Here is a 17,229-nt window from a genome sequence, read left to right on the forward strand (position 1 = left end):
CTGCTGCTATTGCCGATCTAACTCTTGAGTTATGTATTGCAGTTTCTGTAACGGGGTGTCACCCACTTGTAGATTAACATCATCCCAGGATCGAAATAAGCCCTCGTGATATAGCTCCCTGAACTGTGTTATGCCTGCCCCTTGCCAGTGTGTGGACAGCGCTATGTCATTTGACGGGTCTAGGTAGGGGCACCCCAGATAGGCATTTTCGGGCTATACAGTATGGTGTTCTGAGGTTGTTGAACTAGTCTCGACCATGCCTGCTGTGTGGCTAGTACCGGGTTCAGATGGTTACAATTTCCATTTCTTCCAATGACCACTCCTTGAAGTAATGTGGCCTTCACTTTCCCCTGCATTTCTAGGTCAATGTACGATGTTCGTGGCGCACTTCCTATCCAATTTGCAGCATAGCGCACCTGGGCTGCCAAATGATACATTTCGTAGTCCGGGCTGCTAGTCCTCCCTGCTCGTATGCTTGCGTAAGACGCTTCCAGCTGTCCCTCGCCTGTCTCTTCCACACAAACTAGGTGAAGGCACTAGTTATCTTTCCAAAAAAGGACCCCCCCGTCCATAAGGTAATGTACTAAAGAGTTAGAATAGTTTGGGTAGTACAACCATTTTCACTAGTGCAAGCCGTCCCATCAGCGATATAGCAAGCTGGTTCCAGCGCTGTAGCTTGGTACATACTGCAGCGATCAGTGTGTCATAATTAAGGGAGCGAACCAGGTTGGCAGATCGGGCCATCTCTACCCCCAAATATGTGACCTGTTGGGGGGTCCATTGCAGCCTGAATAAGTTGTTGGACGGGCTCCTGTTATCCGTCAGCGGGAATATGTCCGACTTGTTGCTGTTCAATCGGAGTCCAGAGAGTCTCCTGAATTCCTGAACCGTGGCTAACACCTTCTGAAGATATTTTTCCGGGTTCCTTACAAACATCATGATATCGTCTGCATATAAGGTTATCAACTCCAACCGCCCAGCCACGGTGATGCCAGCTCTTGCATGTGGTGCTCTCATAAAATTCGCATGGGGTTCAATCACGAGTGCATACTGCATAGGGGAGAGTGGACACCCTTGTCTGGTGCCTTCGGCCAGTTCTAGCACTGACGACCGCACCCCACTCAGAAATACCCGGGTAGGGTTGCATGTAGAGGATTTGTACCCACTTAATGAAGTTGGGACCAAATCCGTAATTGTGCAGCTCTCTGAACAAGAACGGCCAATACACAGTGTCAAAGGTCTTCTGCATATCTAGGGATATGGCGACCCCCTCAGTGTCCTGGGGGATCTTTGCTATATTATTACAGAACCTGCGAATATTCAACGCCGTCAACCTCCCCAGCACGAATCCCGCCTGATCCCTGTGCACCATGCAGGGCATTACCTGGTTAAGTCGGGTGGCTAGATTTTGGCAAATATTTTCGCATCTGTGTTATTAAGGGACAGCGGTTGGTACGACTCCGGGCTTTAATAGTAGTGTTATGACCGCTTTGCGCATTGATGCGGGCAGTATGCCAGTGTCCAATGCCTCGGTCCACACCTCTAGGAGGCACGGTGGGAGCGCTTCATTGAATTCCTTATATAATTCGGCCCCTAACCCATCCGAACCCGGGGCCTTGCCACCCGGAAGGTCCTTTATCGCTGCCTTTATCTCGTTGAGTGTTATGGGGATTTCAAGGGTATTGCGTGTGTCCGCTGATAACAGTTTCGTTGGTATTGCAGCTAGGCACTCCTCGATCTCTACATCAGTGGCTGTGTTTTGGGGCAAGTATAGGGCACTGTAGAAGTCATAGAAAACCCCACTGACCTCATCCGCCTTAGTGACCACCACTCCATCCCGCCTGGTGATACACGGGATAGTCGTACTGCATCTCTCTGTGTGCACCAACTGTGCTCAGGATTTTCCCCGGCCTCTTCAGTTCCCTGCATCTACGTGCCTCCATAGGCCTATCAAAATGACGTAGCTCCCTGTCTGCTGCTTCACGGTAGTTATCTAGTTGCGTTTTGATTTCTGCGTCTACCTGGGAAGATGGATTGTTCGAGTATTCGGCCTGCAGTTGGGCTATGGATTCTTCTCGTCTTTTAAGTTCTCGCCTAACATCGCAGAGTACCCCAAATTTAGTGGACATTGCAACTCCACACATATATACCTTGGACACCTGCCACAAAGTAGCTTGCTTTCTCACTGATCCTTCATTAGTTTCAAAGAAGTCTGAAGTGTGCAGTGTTAGGCTAGTCTTGAAAACTGGGTCTAGTAGGGAGGTGGGCTTAAATCTCCACTGTATCTTCTGGGAGGGCGCTATCCGGGACGTCAATAATGAGTGTTATAGGGGAATGATGCGACAGCATCCTGGGAAGGATCCGGACTTCGGTGACCCAGCTAAGAATTGTGTGTGACGTTGGCAATTAATCTATACAGGAGTGCATGTTGTTCACAGATGAGTAAAAGGTGAACGACCTCTGCATTCCATGCAGCGATCACCAAGCGTCTCTCAGACCTAGGTCGGATATATGTGTATGTATCGTACAAGCCGCATTTGACAAGGGTCTGGATGCATTTGACGTACGGTCTAAGACTGTGTTGAGGATCGTGTTGAAATCTCCACCACAGATCAGTTGTGCAGTCGGGTACTGTGCGCATTTTTGAATTACCTCTTCATAAAATTCGGGATCTTGTATGTTGGGACCATAGATGTTAATCAGTAGTATTTTGGTTCCCCCCAGCTTCCCATGCACTATAACATATCTGCTGCAGTTGTCGCTCTCTGTTGCGTATTGTGTGAAAGGGAGAGTTCTGTGAACCAGAATCATGACTCCTCGGGCCTTAGTGGAGTAGGAGGTATAATAGCAGTGTTCCCCCCCAGCCAGGGGTGAACTTGCGTGCCTGGTGTTCTAGGAGATGAGTATCTTGTAGAAATAGTATTTGGGCTCCCTGTCTATTTGCGTACGCTATCACCTTCCATGCCTTCATAAGGATGCCTAGACCCCGAACGTTCCAGCTCAGTAATTTAACCACAGTGGGTACGCTCTCACATGTTGCGGGCGAGCACTGCGGCCTGTACCTATTCGCGCTTTGGCCGCTACCCGTTGCTTTCTGGCTGTGCGTTATTTTAACAATTTCACCTCAACCACTCCCAAACTCCCCCTCCACCTCCCTCATAGTGCCCGAACTTTGCCTATGTGACACCCTCCCCTCTCATTCCCTCCCCTCCCCACAACAAGAACTACAAAAATATGCACTTGCATTGGGGGAGACTGCTTCCATGGCCACCAGGGGTCCCGGGTGACTCATCACAAAGAAAAATAATTAACTATCAGGTCTTACTACCTTGCTAGCATTATCCTGTGTTTCCAAAACATATCATAATACACTGTGCCTATGCGGGGTACAGGATTTCCATCACGTTCTATAATCTCACAGCAGTGTCATATAATTTCCTGTTCCCCCCTCGCCTCCAATGGTTCAATCGCAGGTCTCACTGTGTATATTAATTTAGTATCTTCGAGTGAGCATTCGCTGTTGTTGACTGTACCACCATGGCGCTGAGTAGACAACTCTTTCAACTCCTGCACAGGTGGTTGTGTTATATCTCCGTCCTCATTCCGTCTCTCCAGGCAGTTGTTTCTCAGGCAAGGGAATGTTGGCCTCCACAAATGAGGCTGCGTCTTCTAGGAAGGTGAAGAAATAGGTCTTGTTTTTGTACTGCATGCGCAGCCTCGCTGGGTACAGCATAGCGTAGGGTATTTTGCATTCCCTTAGCAGTTTCTTCACCCCCATGAATGTGCACCTCTCCGGTTGTACTGCAAGCGTATACTGGGGGAATATGCGGATTACGCTGGAGCCCAGCCTAAATTCTTATTTCTCCCTGGCCGCCCTTAACACCAGATCCCTGTAGTTCATTAGGCGTGCTATTATAGGCAGAGGGGGTGCTCCTGGTTTAGGTCTTGGCGTCAGTGACCTATGTGCTCGCTCCACCACGAACATCGGAGACCAGCCTTGGTCTCTTAGCAGATTTCTCAGTAGCTCCTCCACTGCTTGCTCCATGGGACCCTTTAAGGCATCCTACGGAACCCTTATGACGCAAATATTGTTTCGACCCCCAACCTCGCTTACAGGTCCTCGCATTTAATTTTCATTGTGCCCAAGCCTTTCGCCATAGCTGTCACAGTGCTCTGTAGGGTTTCTATAGCGTCTTCCGTAGTGCCAATCCGTGTTTCTGCTTCGGTGATACGCTGTGTGGCTTTTTTCAACTGGGCCTGGATCGTATTAACATTGATGTTAATGCCATCTAATTCATTAACAGCGGCAAATCCCTGCTGCATGATAGTGATGACTTCTTGCAAATCAACGGGTGGTGCAGTCTACGCCATTTCCCGTTCTCCGGCGTCTCTGCTGTAGGCAGTCCCTTGTTTAGTGGTCGGTTTAGTGAATCTGTCTATTGTACCACCTTTTTTAGAGGGCGCACCTTTAGGCATTATATTGCAGAGTGAAGCGGGCTGTGAGTCTCATGGGTAACTTGTTGAATTGTGGCGGAGCCCTCTTTGATATGTCTTTGCAATTAGGGCTGCTCGGGCAAAGGGCCAGTTGGTGTTTAGTACTTCCCCCGGGCCAGATGTCAAGGTAGAGGTGTACAGGGCCTTCAGAAGGCCAAAAGATGACTGGCGTCAGGTAGTAGCTCTTCTACGCTGTTGTGGAGCTTGTGGCCTCGCCACGTCTGTGAGACCGTTTCACGCTTCTTGACTTGTCCTGGAAGTGTGACTAAAAGCACTGCTGGCGGGGTTACTGCAGTCCACCTGCCCCTTCTCAGCCCGACTAGAGTTCACCTTGAGTGTCTCATCCTGGAAGTCTGCGCTTGCTCTGCAGGGTATGCTGTGGGATTTCCGCAGCAAGCGGTAATATGTTCATTAGTTGGAGCAGAGGAGAGTCACAAAAGTGCCTGTCTGCAAGTCAGTGCTCTTGTGTTGGCTGGGCTCTCTTCCCTTTTAGTGAGTATGCCTACCCAGTTGTCCCACCAGCTTCTGGTGTCTCGTCTTGCTTTCGCGTCGTGGTACCCTGTGCGGGATGATGTGCAAGTGTGTACAATTTGTCAGGTACGGAGACCAATGGAGGGTGCCAGCAAAGCGCTGGAATCAGGACCTTTCAACTGTCTGTTCCGGAAGGGAATCAACGGGATTGGTGGTGCTGGTGCCGCCGTGCACCTAACTCTCCTGGTCTGGGTACGATTTCCAAGTGTGGGATCCTGCCTCCTCACGTGTGCCCACTGCTTGGATTGAGCATGGCTACAGGTGAATGATGTTCCGGATGGCTGAAAAAGCGCAGAGGGTCCGCCTTATGGTTCCCCTCACCAATACGCATGCAGCAGGAGCAGGCCTTCCGGCTTGGTTTGTCGAATGCGGGGCGGGGGGGGCGGTCCCAGAATGAGCAAGGAGCCTTCAGTGGCCTCCTCCGTTCGCTTGCCCAGGGCTGCATTCCACAGCAGGCACACACAGCGGGCATGCTCTAATATTACACGACCCCCTGCCGGATGGACTGACGGGGGGGGGGGTCGTGGCGACTGTTGTCTGGTGCTCGTGCGCTGGGTTCCTCAGGAACCACAGTCCCTCGAGGTCTACTATCGTCCGCGTTCACCACGTACGGACGCGTGTTGTAATGGCATTGCGCCAAGTAAGGAGCTCTCTTTGGTGCCCGTTCCTTCAATGTAGAAACTGTTCAGGTTGGCGTCCCCTACCCGCCTCGTAGCAGGACGCAGGAGGGTAGTCCTCAGGGCATGCACCAGGACCCTGCGACCCTATTTGCAGTTGTGTCGGGTCTGTTCGGATCCCTTGGCCAGGGTCTGTATCCGCCTCACCTTAGTCCGTGGCTCGGGCCACTGCGTAGGCTCCACGATGGTCATCGGGGTGGCGAGTCGTGCACCCGTCCATCCATGCGCCTGCAGTTTGTTGTGGGCCTTGCGACAGATCTGCAATATCTCGTTGCTGCTATCTGTTCTGGCCAAGCAGGAGGAGCCACGCGGCCGGCACAGCGCTGCACGCGCACTCGTCACAGGCTGGTCCTGGGCTTCTGCAGATATCTCGGATGTTGTTGGGGCAATATGCCCTGTTTGTGGCCAGAGTGTGCCGGTCCACCTTATGCCACTCTGTGAAATATGGTGGAAAACGGGACGGTTGCTCGGGAGAATTTCGTCGGGATCCCCAGGATGTCAGTAGAGTTCACACGAAGGCTTACATGCAGCGCCCCCCGATTTACAGAAGTTAAAGTGGCAGACTGATAATAACTTTGAAGGTGGAGTTGACACAAAGAAGCTAAAGTGGCAGACTATGCACTTTGGGAACAGACAAGAAGGGTGTAATTATACTTCTAACAATCAAAGCAATTGCCAAAGACAAAAGAGGGCAATATTTAGAGAAGTGAAGATCCAATTTTGCCAAAGATAAGAGAGGGCAATACTAGAACCCGTTGACAAAAAACATCATTACCCAAGTCATGAGAAGGCAATTCAAAAACAAGCTGCGTATAGCCCATGTTGCCAAACGGAGAAAGAGGCTGAGTTGTAAAAGAACTAAACAAGCATTGCCTAAGCCAAACAGAAGCAAGCGTATTAAGAGGCCATTATCAGCACTTGGCTGATGTAGGAGCGGGAACACAAGAGTGGCAGCACAGCAGCCCTCCTGATAGAGAGTATTCAGGGGGGAGAGGAGCATAACCTGCATTGCATGTGTACAGGGACGTGCACCCCCGACCCCTTAAACTGAATGTATTGGAGATAGACCCCCTCACCCCCTCAAGCCTAAAAATCTAGATTTGAAATTGAGTAGGGACCAAGTTTTGGGTAAAAATAGGTTGGTCAGGCATTTCGTAATTGGTCGGCCATTCTTTTTTTAATACAATTCAGGCAACTCTAAAACGGATGCTAGATACAAAATGGTCGATTTGTGCTAAATCATGATGACATCAATGGATAGTTTTTTTTTTATAGAAGTTCATACAGAGTCCACTGATGTAGAATGAGCTAAGTAAAACCTGTTTAGACTAGTTCTGAGTGACAGGTAGGACAACTAATCACAAAAAGGCAAAGGGGTTGTACATTACTCATTGTATTACCTCACCTTTCTAGATTGTATAAAAGGGGCTGAGAGGCCAGGGAAGTTAGGCGTTTGCAGAGATGTCTTTTGTGTGCGGTATGCTGTGTCCTGCCTTGCTGAAAATAATAAACCAGATGTCTTTTGAAGTACAGTCTCAGTGTCCTGATGTGCTTCAAAGTTTCTTCCCTGATCCTGGGGTGCCAAGGCACAGGGAGAGGGTGATGGGAACTTTTCTACACATTTGGCAGTCACAAGTGTGGAACAAACAGCACCAATGTGTTTCATGTCTTCCCAGAAGTAATACTGATGTCGAAAGTCAAAAGATGTTGCTAAATCGCTTGAAGTAGAACTTTACCACAGACGTACTTGTAGTAGTCGCAGCTTTTTGAGTCCTGGCAGGCGAGTATTCCAGGGTACTGTGTTGTGGTTAAAGACTGTGAAGAAGAGGTGGCAGGCCTGCTAAAGAATATTGTGAACTGTTGTGGAATCATCCTGACAAAAGCAATTTTGTTAATACAGACAAACTGTGGAAGTATTCTGGTTTTTGAAGAAAGAATTGTGTTGAACTCTACTACAAGTGGAGAGTTAAAGGCTTGTTGAATATCTTGAGCTGTTGGTCAAAGCCAAATTGTGAGACTTTTCGAAGACAGAAGAACCTTATCATTAGAACTTTGTTGTAAGACAGAACTTTCCTATTTTGATCTGCTGATTGAAAATACTGCTTAAATCCGTGGAAGGGAATTTCACCCATGTTATAAGGATAAACAGTTATCAGGTTTATATGGAACATAACTGTTATTTCTGCTATATTTGAATTGCCATACATTACTGTGTTAGGTTTGTTGTATGTATAAGTGTGAGAGACAGATTCCTTTTGTTAGAGTGTTTCCTTAAGTTTATTTTGATAGGCAGGGAAATCCTCATCAGGCTAGGGATAGTGAGGCGCTTATCAAACCCAATTTTGTGTTAATAAAATGGCACCTTATGAAAAACCTCTACAAAGTTGTCCGCCTCTCATTTCTGACCCCTCAAACCTTTTCTTGTGAAATGATCAGATGGAACACAACTGCACTTTTTTCAACGGTGGTGCAGCTGGAGTGCTGCTTTGTGTGCTTTTTTTGCACTATTATCAGTGGACTGCGCTTGTGGCATCTGGGCGCTGCTTTGCACACTTTTGTACGATTAATGACGAACTGTATAGAAATGGTGCGGGGTGCGTTTTTGGCCAGAAATGTGCACTTTGTTAGTTTAGGCTGCGGGCACACACTGGGTGCCAAGTATACTGGATGGCGCGCTATGTTTATTTGGGAAAAGGTATGTCGTGAAATATTTTTGTAAATGAGGCACAATTTGTACCGAGCCGCCGTTTCAAGTGCATTTAACACTCCCCTGTGCTTGACCCAGCCCGTTTCAGTGATTTTGCATACAATTGCATTTTTGGGTAACAGATATCAGATAAAGTACATTTACGATACAATGGTTATTTAACTTGACAACATGCAAACATTTGATGCATCCTTTCTGTACTATGAAGAAGGCTTTTGACTATGAGTTAGCGTTTTTCTATTTGATTTTAATTTCTAATGTAATTTAATGACTATTTCATGCTAAATGTTAACATCTACTGGGAGGACCCCCCCTTTGGGAAAAGGTAACGCATGTTTTTGCCTATTTCATGCAAGTGGTTGTGGGAGTGAATGTTTAATTTTGTAAAAGTTGCCATGTTGCTTGTGGAAAGCACCCATACTTTTGTGCTGTTGAATCGCTGGTCGTTCTTTTAAGGTGTGTGCCCGTTTAATAGAAGTTTCCTACGAGCAGAGATTGTACAGAGAAATCCCGGCTTCAGGTGTCTTGCATCATTTGTTAAAATTGTCCAATTATTTTTTTAGTTAATTATATATTAGGGTCCCTTTGTTTGTGCTGAACTGATGCGGGAAAGAAAACCATGCGTTCCTACAATTCTTTTTGTCAACGACTTCAAGGGATATTTGGGTTGTCTCTTTGCAGTTTATTTCGAGTCGATGATAGTTTTTCTTTCAAAGAATCGCATTTTAATTGGTGCTGTTAAGTACACTGCCACCTAAACTTATAAATAGCTGCCTTTGTGTCAATTTGTCACAGTTTACGTTAATTGGCTTTTTGGGTAAAGAGCCGCTTGAGCGGGAAATGCCTGACAGATCAGTGTCATCTTTTATTTTACCAAGAAGTACGCAGGAAGGGTCATAAGTATGGCTAAATGTTTGTCGTGTCTTGGGCCTTGTGTCCTTCCAACTCAATTTAGCTATCTGCCGGATTTCATTCCACCCAACATCCCAGGAGCCTGGCGAGGGTAACTTATTATGTTTATTTATTTTCATTTATAAAGCACACATCAGCCCTCGGGCATCGTGGTGCTGTTACAAGAATATTTACTTAGGTGCTGGTTACATGGGAGAAACTCTTGGTATTAGGTTAAGCATAGAGTATCTGTTACATACATGCAGTTTACGTGTTAAGTACTTGTTGGTTAGCATATATACAGTAAAGTAATTAGGTTACAACAGCATAACAGCGGAGAGAGTATGGTCTACTTAAAAAGAATGGTCTTCAAGGACTTTCTGAAGGCAATGAGAGAGGTTTCTTTCCTAAGTCTGAGCGGAAGTGCGTTCCAGGATTTTGGTGCTCGCACTTCAAAACTAGAGCCTCCTGTTTTGATTCTGTTAAAGGCGGGGATTTTGAGTTGGTGTGAGTCACGTTTGGGTCCGATGGTGGGCGCTTGGTGTATATGTCATGTCTCATGTTAGGTTTTACTTGACATGTCCAGCCCAGTCTGCAAATCTGTTGTTCTGCAGCAAACACCAGATGCAGCGGTATAATCGGACCAGATTGTCTAAATGTGTACGCGCTGCACGTTGCCACCCATTTATTTGGCTGTTTGTTCGGTCCAACTGGGCCCAATTAGGATTGTCAATGTTAATGAAGGGAGGTGGGTGCCCAGACTTCAGCGACAACGTGCTGTTAGGTCCATTAGTTGGGTGCAAGGGGCAAAAAACGATCATCAATAGACAGCTCGCCAGACTAGGAGACCCTGCTCGTTAATACTCACGATTCTAGGCCGGGGGTGGATACATCGGCATCGCCCTATTGTCCAACAAGATGGTCCGAGATTTCGTTTGAACTTTTAAAGGTGCTTTTTCCATCTAATATGGAGCACGTTAAAACAATGGCTAAAAAAAACAGCGAAATGGCCCGAGTGTCGAACTTCCCAGGAAGGCACCTGTGCTAACCTCAGACCACGTGCCCTGTGTTTATTTGCCTTAAGTCTGCACCACGTGCTGTGCAATATTATCACTACCAACACCTGGCACAAGACAGCTTTATATAGGAAGCAGCATGGTTGTCTCTTTATAAAACGGCATATCCTCGGATATCACTTTGCATCTGGAATGTGCCCTAGGTCATGACGCCCCAGCCATCCAGCTCTCAAATGCTTCAAGGATTGCAGTATGGCCTATACACCTCCCAGAGCCTGTACATCTTCTGGAGCGCTGGTGGACTACTTCCATGGGTCATGGATATAAAAGACTATAGGTGTGTCTTCAATTTTTACGTCTTGCCTGTCTATTGCTGACAAGGACATAAGTTATGACCTTTCAGCTGGCAGTTAGTGCTGCTAGAATATGGCAAACTGAATCCCCTAACGGCGCTCGACGGAGCAATTAGGAATTATACATCACTATATGCAAGTATTGGAGGGATGGCTCGAAGGAGCCACGTTAACATTGTCCCAGGCCATAGGCAGCAGCCAAGGGTTTCAGTGGCAAAGTAGGTTCAGCAAGCCCATCTTCACCGGATGGCTGGAGCCCAGGCAATTGGGCACTGAATGGTTGCAGGTTTGGGCCGCCAAGGGCGTGTAAGCACTCGAGTGGGCAAAAAGCACAGGGCATTAGAAGGGAAAAGGTAACGTTTGCGTGTCAGGGAAGAGGTATTTCTGCTCCAGGCTGCTAGGAGAATGAGGATGGGTAGTAGTTGGTTCATTGGGTTTTAGGTAGCTAGCCCACAGCAGCACAAAACATCGAGGATCAGGCAGCATGGCAGAATTGAGCATGTTACTTAGGTTAGGAGAGGGGTAGGATGCCAGATTTGCCATCGTACAACATATTTATTGGGGGTGTAAGAGACCCATATCAAGTACACGGCAGTTCGGGTGAACATCATGTCAGTATAGCTGGGCAATTTTTGTAGATGCGTCCAATGTTGACCGGTAATGTGCTGCGGTCAAAGTAAAGCAGGGTCACGCTTGGCATTACTTGGATGGGAGATCGCCGGTGTATGCCAGTGCAGGGTGTTTTTGGAGGACGTGAGGGACATTTATTACCCAAGGCACACTGGTGGAGCAAGGACTGGCCCAACTGCAAGATTGTAGTGCCCAATTACCGGTTAAAGGTGCAGTTATTTGGGGATCAACCTAGAAGAAAGGTTGGAACTGGCACAACAGCACCAAGGTTGCAGGTTCAGTGCTACCATTGGCTGTAAGCACTGGATGGGCTCGAAGCACCGCGTATTACCATGGAAAAGGGAACAGTTTGAGGTTACAGTGAACATGCTGGTTGCTTCACAGATAAGCGAGGACAGGCAGTTGTTACGGAATGGGAACTGGAATTGTGTATGTATTAGTTAAGGTTGCTAATTTAGTAGGGAGGAGAGTGCTTTCACAGTACGACGCTTGAGGATTGGGGTGTACCACTAGGATCGACATTGAGGCAGAAAGTCAACATAGCCTGGCTAGCATGACAGAAGCAGCTGCTAAGAATTACATCTGGCTCCCCGGGCCAACGGATGCCAAACGTACGCTCCTGGGTAAATGTACGGTGTGTATGGGGACAGCCCAGAATAAACATTCGGATGAATATCTACGACAGGTAAAGTGGGAGTAGTAAAGTTTAGGTGGCTCGATGGCTTGAGCCTAAGGTGAGGGTTAGATTTGTAGAGCGCCATGTACCAATCCTTTGATACCAAGAGGTAGTGCTTGGATGCTTGTTAATGCTCAGGAGCTGCATTCAGCTCTTGCTTATCTAATTTATTTCTAGACCTCACATAGGAAAAGCAGGCATGAGAAGTAAAGGGCATGCCAGGGTGCATGTTGGCAGGGCTTGGTACATGAGCACAGTTCGTCAAGATGGGGCTTCAATTTCTATAAGAACTGGGGTTTTGTAAGGCGATTGTTTCTATGTTTGCGTAGGTCTGGTATCAAGTGGCTACAAGAGAGAAGAGGTTACTGAGGTTTTAATGAGTTGTATTAACGGGTTCGCAAATTTGATCTGTTTGGTCACAGGAGAAAGAACTGGCGAGAGGTCAGACAAAAAAACTAAATAAAACTTGCAGGGCTGTAAAGGATGAAGGGGGGAGGGGGTGATGTCAGGTTCTTCATCTGGGTTGCCACATCAAGGTATGCTGTAATAGCAGGTCACATTAGGATATCTGCATGGTCTAGGAAAACTATGCAAAGAGTTGTGTATTTGCAGTTTCCAGGTAACACATGAGTCTTGCAAAGAAGTTCCCGGAAAGGCGATTGGTAAGCTCCGGAGACAAGGGAGCAGTGCAAGACGGAGTGGTGGCAGCTGGTGATGTGGACCGGATGCTCTGGGAGCGTACGCTCGAGCCAGGAGTTGGGTCCGGGTACCAGCATAGCTGCATTATGTTCTTGAAGGGGATTTCTGAAAACTAAAAAACTGGCAATGGGCTGCAGCCCGGCTTGATATCTCATGCGCAGTGGTGGGGCAGGACGCTTTGTAAGGCGGCATGCAGTTTGCTAAAGGGATAATTATCGGGACAGCTCTTAGGGCAAAGGAATGAGTTCAGCAAGGCCGTAAATAGTACGGTTTGACAGGAAAGGGAGGGGCGATCCGAGCTGAGGAGGAACAATACTATAGTGTGATAGGCGCTGGGATTGCTCAACAGGCACTCTTAACAATAGGGGCAGTTGGACTGAGTTCACATCAACTGTGGGGTGGCCCTGCGCAACACTCCATACAGGGCATGGATGTGTATTACAGACAACAGGCAACATGCCACTCAGATGGATGAACGGCAGTGACAAAGGGCCACCCAGAATTGAAGCACGGGATAATGGATGGGCACTTAACGATAGGTGGCAGTTGGGACTCCTCAACGACTGCAAGTGGCCTGGGGCTACACTCTTCACAGGATATGGGAGTTAATCCCCGGGAATGGTAAAGGGCTATCCAGAAGTGGGTAAGACCGGAAGAAACTGGTGTCTTCGGAGGTGGATGAACGGGAATGGCAAAGGGCCACCCGGAAGAAATGGCTCACAGTATGTTCAGTGGTAACAGGGGCTTTGGGATCGCCCATTAGTTGACTATTAGATGGAGTACCAGTTTGCATGGCAAGTGGGTGACCATTTTTACGGCAGGAATTTATTGTAACATACAGCATGAGGTTTTTCTCTTGGATGTGTTTACAGCTCTAAAAAGGGCAGGATGTGCTTAAGTAGCCATGGTGAGTAAATGTCTATGAGTATAGGGTTCGAGGTAGGTGGGGGCATTGGTGGTTCCGGGTGGTCCACCCCCAAAGAGTGGCGAAGTAACTGCACGGTCCCAGCTGGGGACACGCGTTGTTGCAGTTCCTGCCGCAAGTGTTACCCGCTGGACGCACAAGCCAGGTTCAGGGTTAGATGGGCACGGACGCCCTCCCGACAGTTGAGACTCGACAACAGAATGCAGTGAACCCAGAGTTATTTGCTCCATGTAAGGGCATGGGAGAGTTCCTGGCAGTTGGGAACCAGAGTCGGTCAATCGCTATGTAATATCCAGAAGTGGCAAGGGTCACCCGAGGACAATAAAGACTAAAAATACTGGTGGAAGCCCGGGAATTGGAAAGGGCCATCCAAAAAGTGATGTAGGCCATTACGCTGAAGGACGCTGGGACCACCCATTTTGCTGACTCCAACAAAACGTGATCGGTTTCTTCCAAAAAATATCACGGTCGCTGTGTCTATTTTGTAAATGCATATGGTTCTGGAGATGGGGGCCAATGTAGGGGATGGCCCCGCTAAGACATTCACCCATGGAAGCCGATTGCTCCTGACTTGCCGTGCCATTATCCTGGATCTCACTTCGTGTGTTAGATGGAACTAAAATGCAGCCCTCGTCTAGTGCCCCTATGTCCTGGGCCGTAACATTTGCTGTGGTTTCATCTACTGATGGGGTGGCTTCCCATTAGTTCTTTCCTCTTCGCTCAGGTTGCCCCATGCCGTTTTATAGTTTAAGTTGTTTATAACCACTTCAACGCGGGCCAATGAGGTTGTATGCGCTTTCACTTTGAAAAAAGCAGTTATTTTCCCACAGCATATCGCGAGTTCCCTGCTTGAAGGCATAGTGTCTGGGTGAAGGGCCTCAACTAACGGGCTGGTCTTTGGGCTATGTCTAATTATTGTCAAGCGCCTTAGGATGCATGGCATTGTAGTAGTAATTAGAGCGCCCCATGCTCACAGGTTGATAACAAATGGAATGCTTACCAGTGATGCCGTAGGGACGACCGCAGTAAACTGCCACCACTTGCTCCTAGGTCTGCACTCTGCACTTTCTCGCACGTTCGCAACACGTGCCACGTTGGATCGGAATACATCCTTTCTCGCCCTTACACACGTGGGCATAATTGCAAAAGCATCCAAAACAAAACTTGTTTGTAAGAATGGATATAGTGAGAAATATATGTTACAAGCCCTCACCATAGCCTGGACCTTTCTAACGTTTCACTGTTCTAGTGATATCCGCCAACAGTGACTTTTTCCTGATGTATTCAAATAAATATGAACATTCTTTTGTTTCTACCATAAAACAAGGACACCATCTATAAAGGCAAAACGAATGCTCTATATGGGAAATAATTTGGCAGTTATATTTTTGGAGAACCAAAATTACAGCATGGGTTTAATTAGCTACAAGTTGGACTTAATATTTGATAATATTTTCATTGTAGTTGTGCTATAGTAATTTGCTACAGTTACTTCCTGCGCCGCCATATTTAAAGCTGAATAAAAACATCAAATGGAACCATTCAGTTACATGTGCACAAGCAAGCACCCCACAATAACAGATCCAAAACAGTAGCCATCTTATTCCTAGATTTGTGAACATCTTGAAGGACTATACCTGCAGTGGACAACGACGGGTTCATCTCTTCCAGCTCGCTTTTCTCGCACAAGTGAAACAAAATCCAGGAAATCACTAGAATCATCGGGAACACCATGGTCAGGCCATGCGATGTACTGGATCTGGGTAAGCTGCCTACTCTCATTTTTCTAAAGACAAACACAAGAGGCATACATATATTAGACATTCCTTTAAAAAGTTAAAGACCATTTCTACTTTTACCTCAAAGGAGGCTGCCAATTACTAAAAAAAGCACATAACTTAGGGTCTTAATAGTTTAGAGGACTATGGGTTACGAAAGGGCTCACGGGGTGGCTGTTTGGCTAGGAATGGCACTGGGACTTTAACTGAACTGATACTTAAGAACCCCAAGGAAAAACAGTAGGGTAAATTCAAAGACAATATGGGAAAAACAACTCCATTCCCTAACCGTAAAACAAACAGTATCATATTGCAGCATAAACGGTTCTTCATGAAAAAGGAGTAGACAAATTATTAAGACAACAATTGGGAAAAACAATGTGCTATGTATCCCTGAAGGAAGAACACCCTGACCCTAAAGTGGGTGCCTCGCCGTAGGTGGCGGACGGTGCAAAGCCTATCTAACAGGGATAGATGAAGAGGAAACTGTCCCTCATCTCACCAATTGTATGAGGGTGACGGATTTCATAAAATGTGTTCAATCACAAAAGAGCAGCCAGCATGAATTAGTTAACGAAAAGAACAAATTACTTACCTCTGGTAATGTTCTTTCTGATGGATGTTCCTTTCTCGGATTCGTCATCAGATACATTACTGCAGAGTCAGCAAACTTTGGATTTTTTTTTTTGCCACCAGAGTGGCTTTGGGCCGAGGTTCCTCGGCATTGGGGCTGGACATCATATCGGTATAAGTAGCCAGCGCAGCACTTCATAACCTCAGTTTCCTAATTTCTTTCCCCCATGCTCCGCCAAGTTGCAGAATTTTGTTTCGTTTTCTTTACAGACTAATTTTTTTACTGGTAATGGATAGAAAGGCAATGAAGGATAGTCTTAAACAAATAAGGAGCTCTTATTTAGGGGCAAGATGGTAGGGTAATGAGGAATCTGAGTGGAACATTGATCAGAAAGAACATTACCAGAGGTAAGTAATTTTTTCTTCGAATGGATTGTGTCTTTCCACGGATTTCTCATTTTAAATCCCATAACAGTAACCACCTGTCAGGAGGAGGGAGGAAAAGTGTGCTGCAATTCTTTCTTAATGCATTCTGTAATACTGCTCTGCAAAAGCGGGCCTCCTGGCTTAATAATGTGTACAGTCAATAATGTATAGCAAATGGGTGGGTGCAGGGTTGACCATATCACTGCCCGACATATGTCCAGTTGCAACTGCTCCTTGGAGTGCAGATAAAGCTGCTAAACCTCTGGTAGAGTGAGCCCATTATCCCTCTGGAATGGCTTTCCCTGCTATACTGTAGCAATCAGAGATAACTAGGACTATCAATCTCAACAAAGTTTGCTTTCTCTCTAATTTTCCCATTTTTGGTTTGACGTAGGCCACAAATAGTTGGTACTCTGTGCTGAAGTGGTTTGCTCTCGTAATATACAAACTTAACGCCCTTACGGTACAATGTATATAACCTCTCCGCTTCTTTAGATAGATGTTGGGTAGGATAAAAGGCAGGCAAATTAATTTTTTGGGCCAAATGGTATTTGGACATCACCTTAGGGAGGAAGGTTAAACACTCTTAGTGTCACTGTCTCTAGAGAAGATAGCAAAGGGTGGCTTGCATGAAAGTGCCTGGAGCTCGCTCACTCTGCCTGCTGCAGAGGGCAGAATGACCAGGAAGGCTGTTTTCCAGGAAAGGAGCCCAAGCGAACAAAAGTGCATCAGTTCGAACAGGGCATCCATTAAGTACATTAAGACCAAATTTAAGTCACACGCCAGCATGACCAGGTGTACGTGTAAAGATGGAAAGTGAAAGGTGAAAGTAAAGCACTGCTTTGGTTTCTCA

At 46.9% G+C, this 17,229-nt stretch overlaps 1 protein-coding gene across 2 annotated transcripts in view; it reads right to left on the bottom strand.

Moving 5' to 3' along the window:
• PTPN4 (protein tyrosine phosphatase non-receptor type 4) overlaps positions 1–17,229 on the bottom strand; it is a 2,055,941-nt gene that overhangs the window by 134,351 nt on the left and 1,904,361 nt on the right. For both annotated transcript variants that reach the window (XM_069616750.1, XM_069616749.1), the window contains one exon: positions 15,237–15,385. In XM_069616750.1, coding sequence (XP_069472851.1) covers positions 15,237–15,385 — 149 coding nt within the window. The remainder of the gene's footprint in view (positions 1–15,236; positions 15,386–17,229) is intronic.

The sequence above is a fragment of the Ambystoma mexicanum genome, chromosome 9 (genome assembly GCF_040938575.1).
Source record: "Ambystoma mexicanum isolate Mex_15411 chromosome 9, UKY_AmexF1_1, whole genome shotgun sequence".
In the NCBI taxonomy this organism is placed as follows: domain Eukaryota; kingdom Metazoa; phylum Chordata; class Amphibia; order Caudata; family Ambystomatidae; genus Ambystoma; species Ambystoma mexicanum.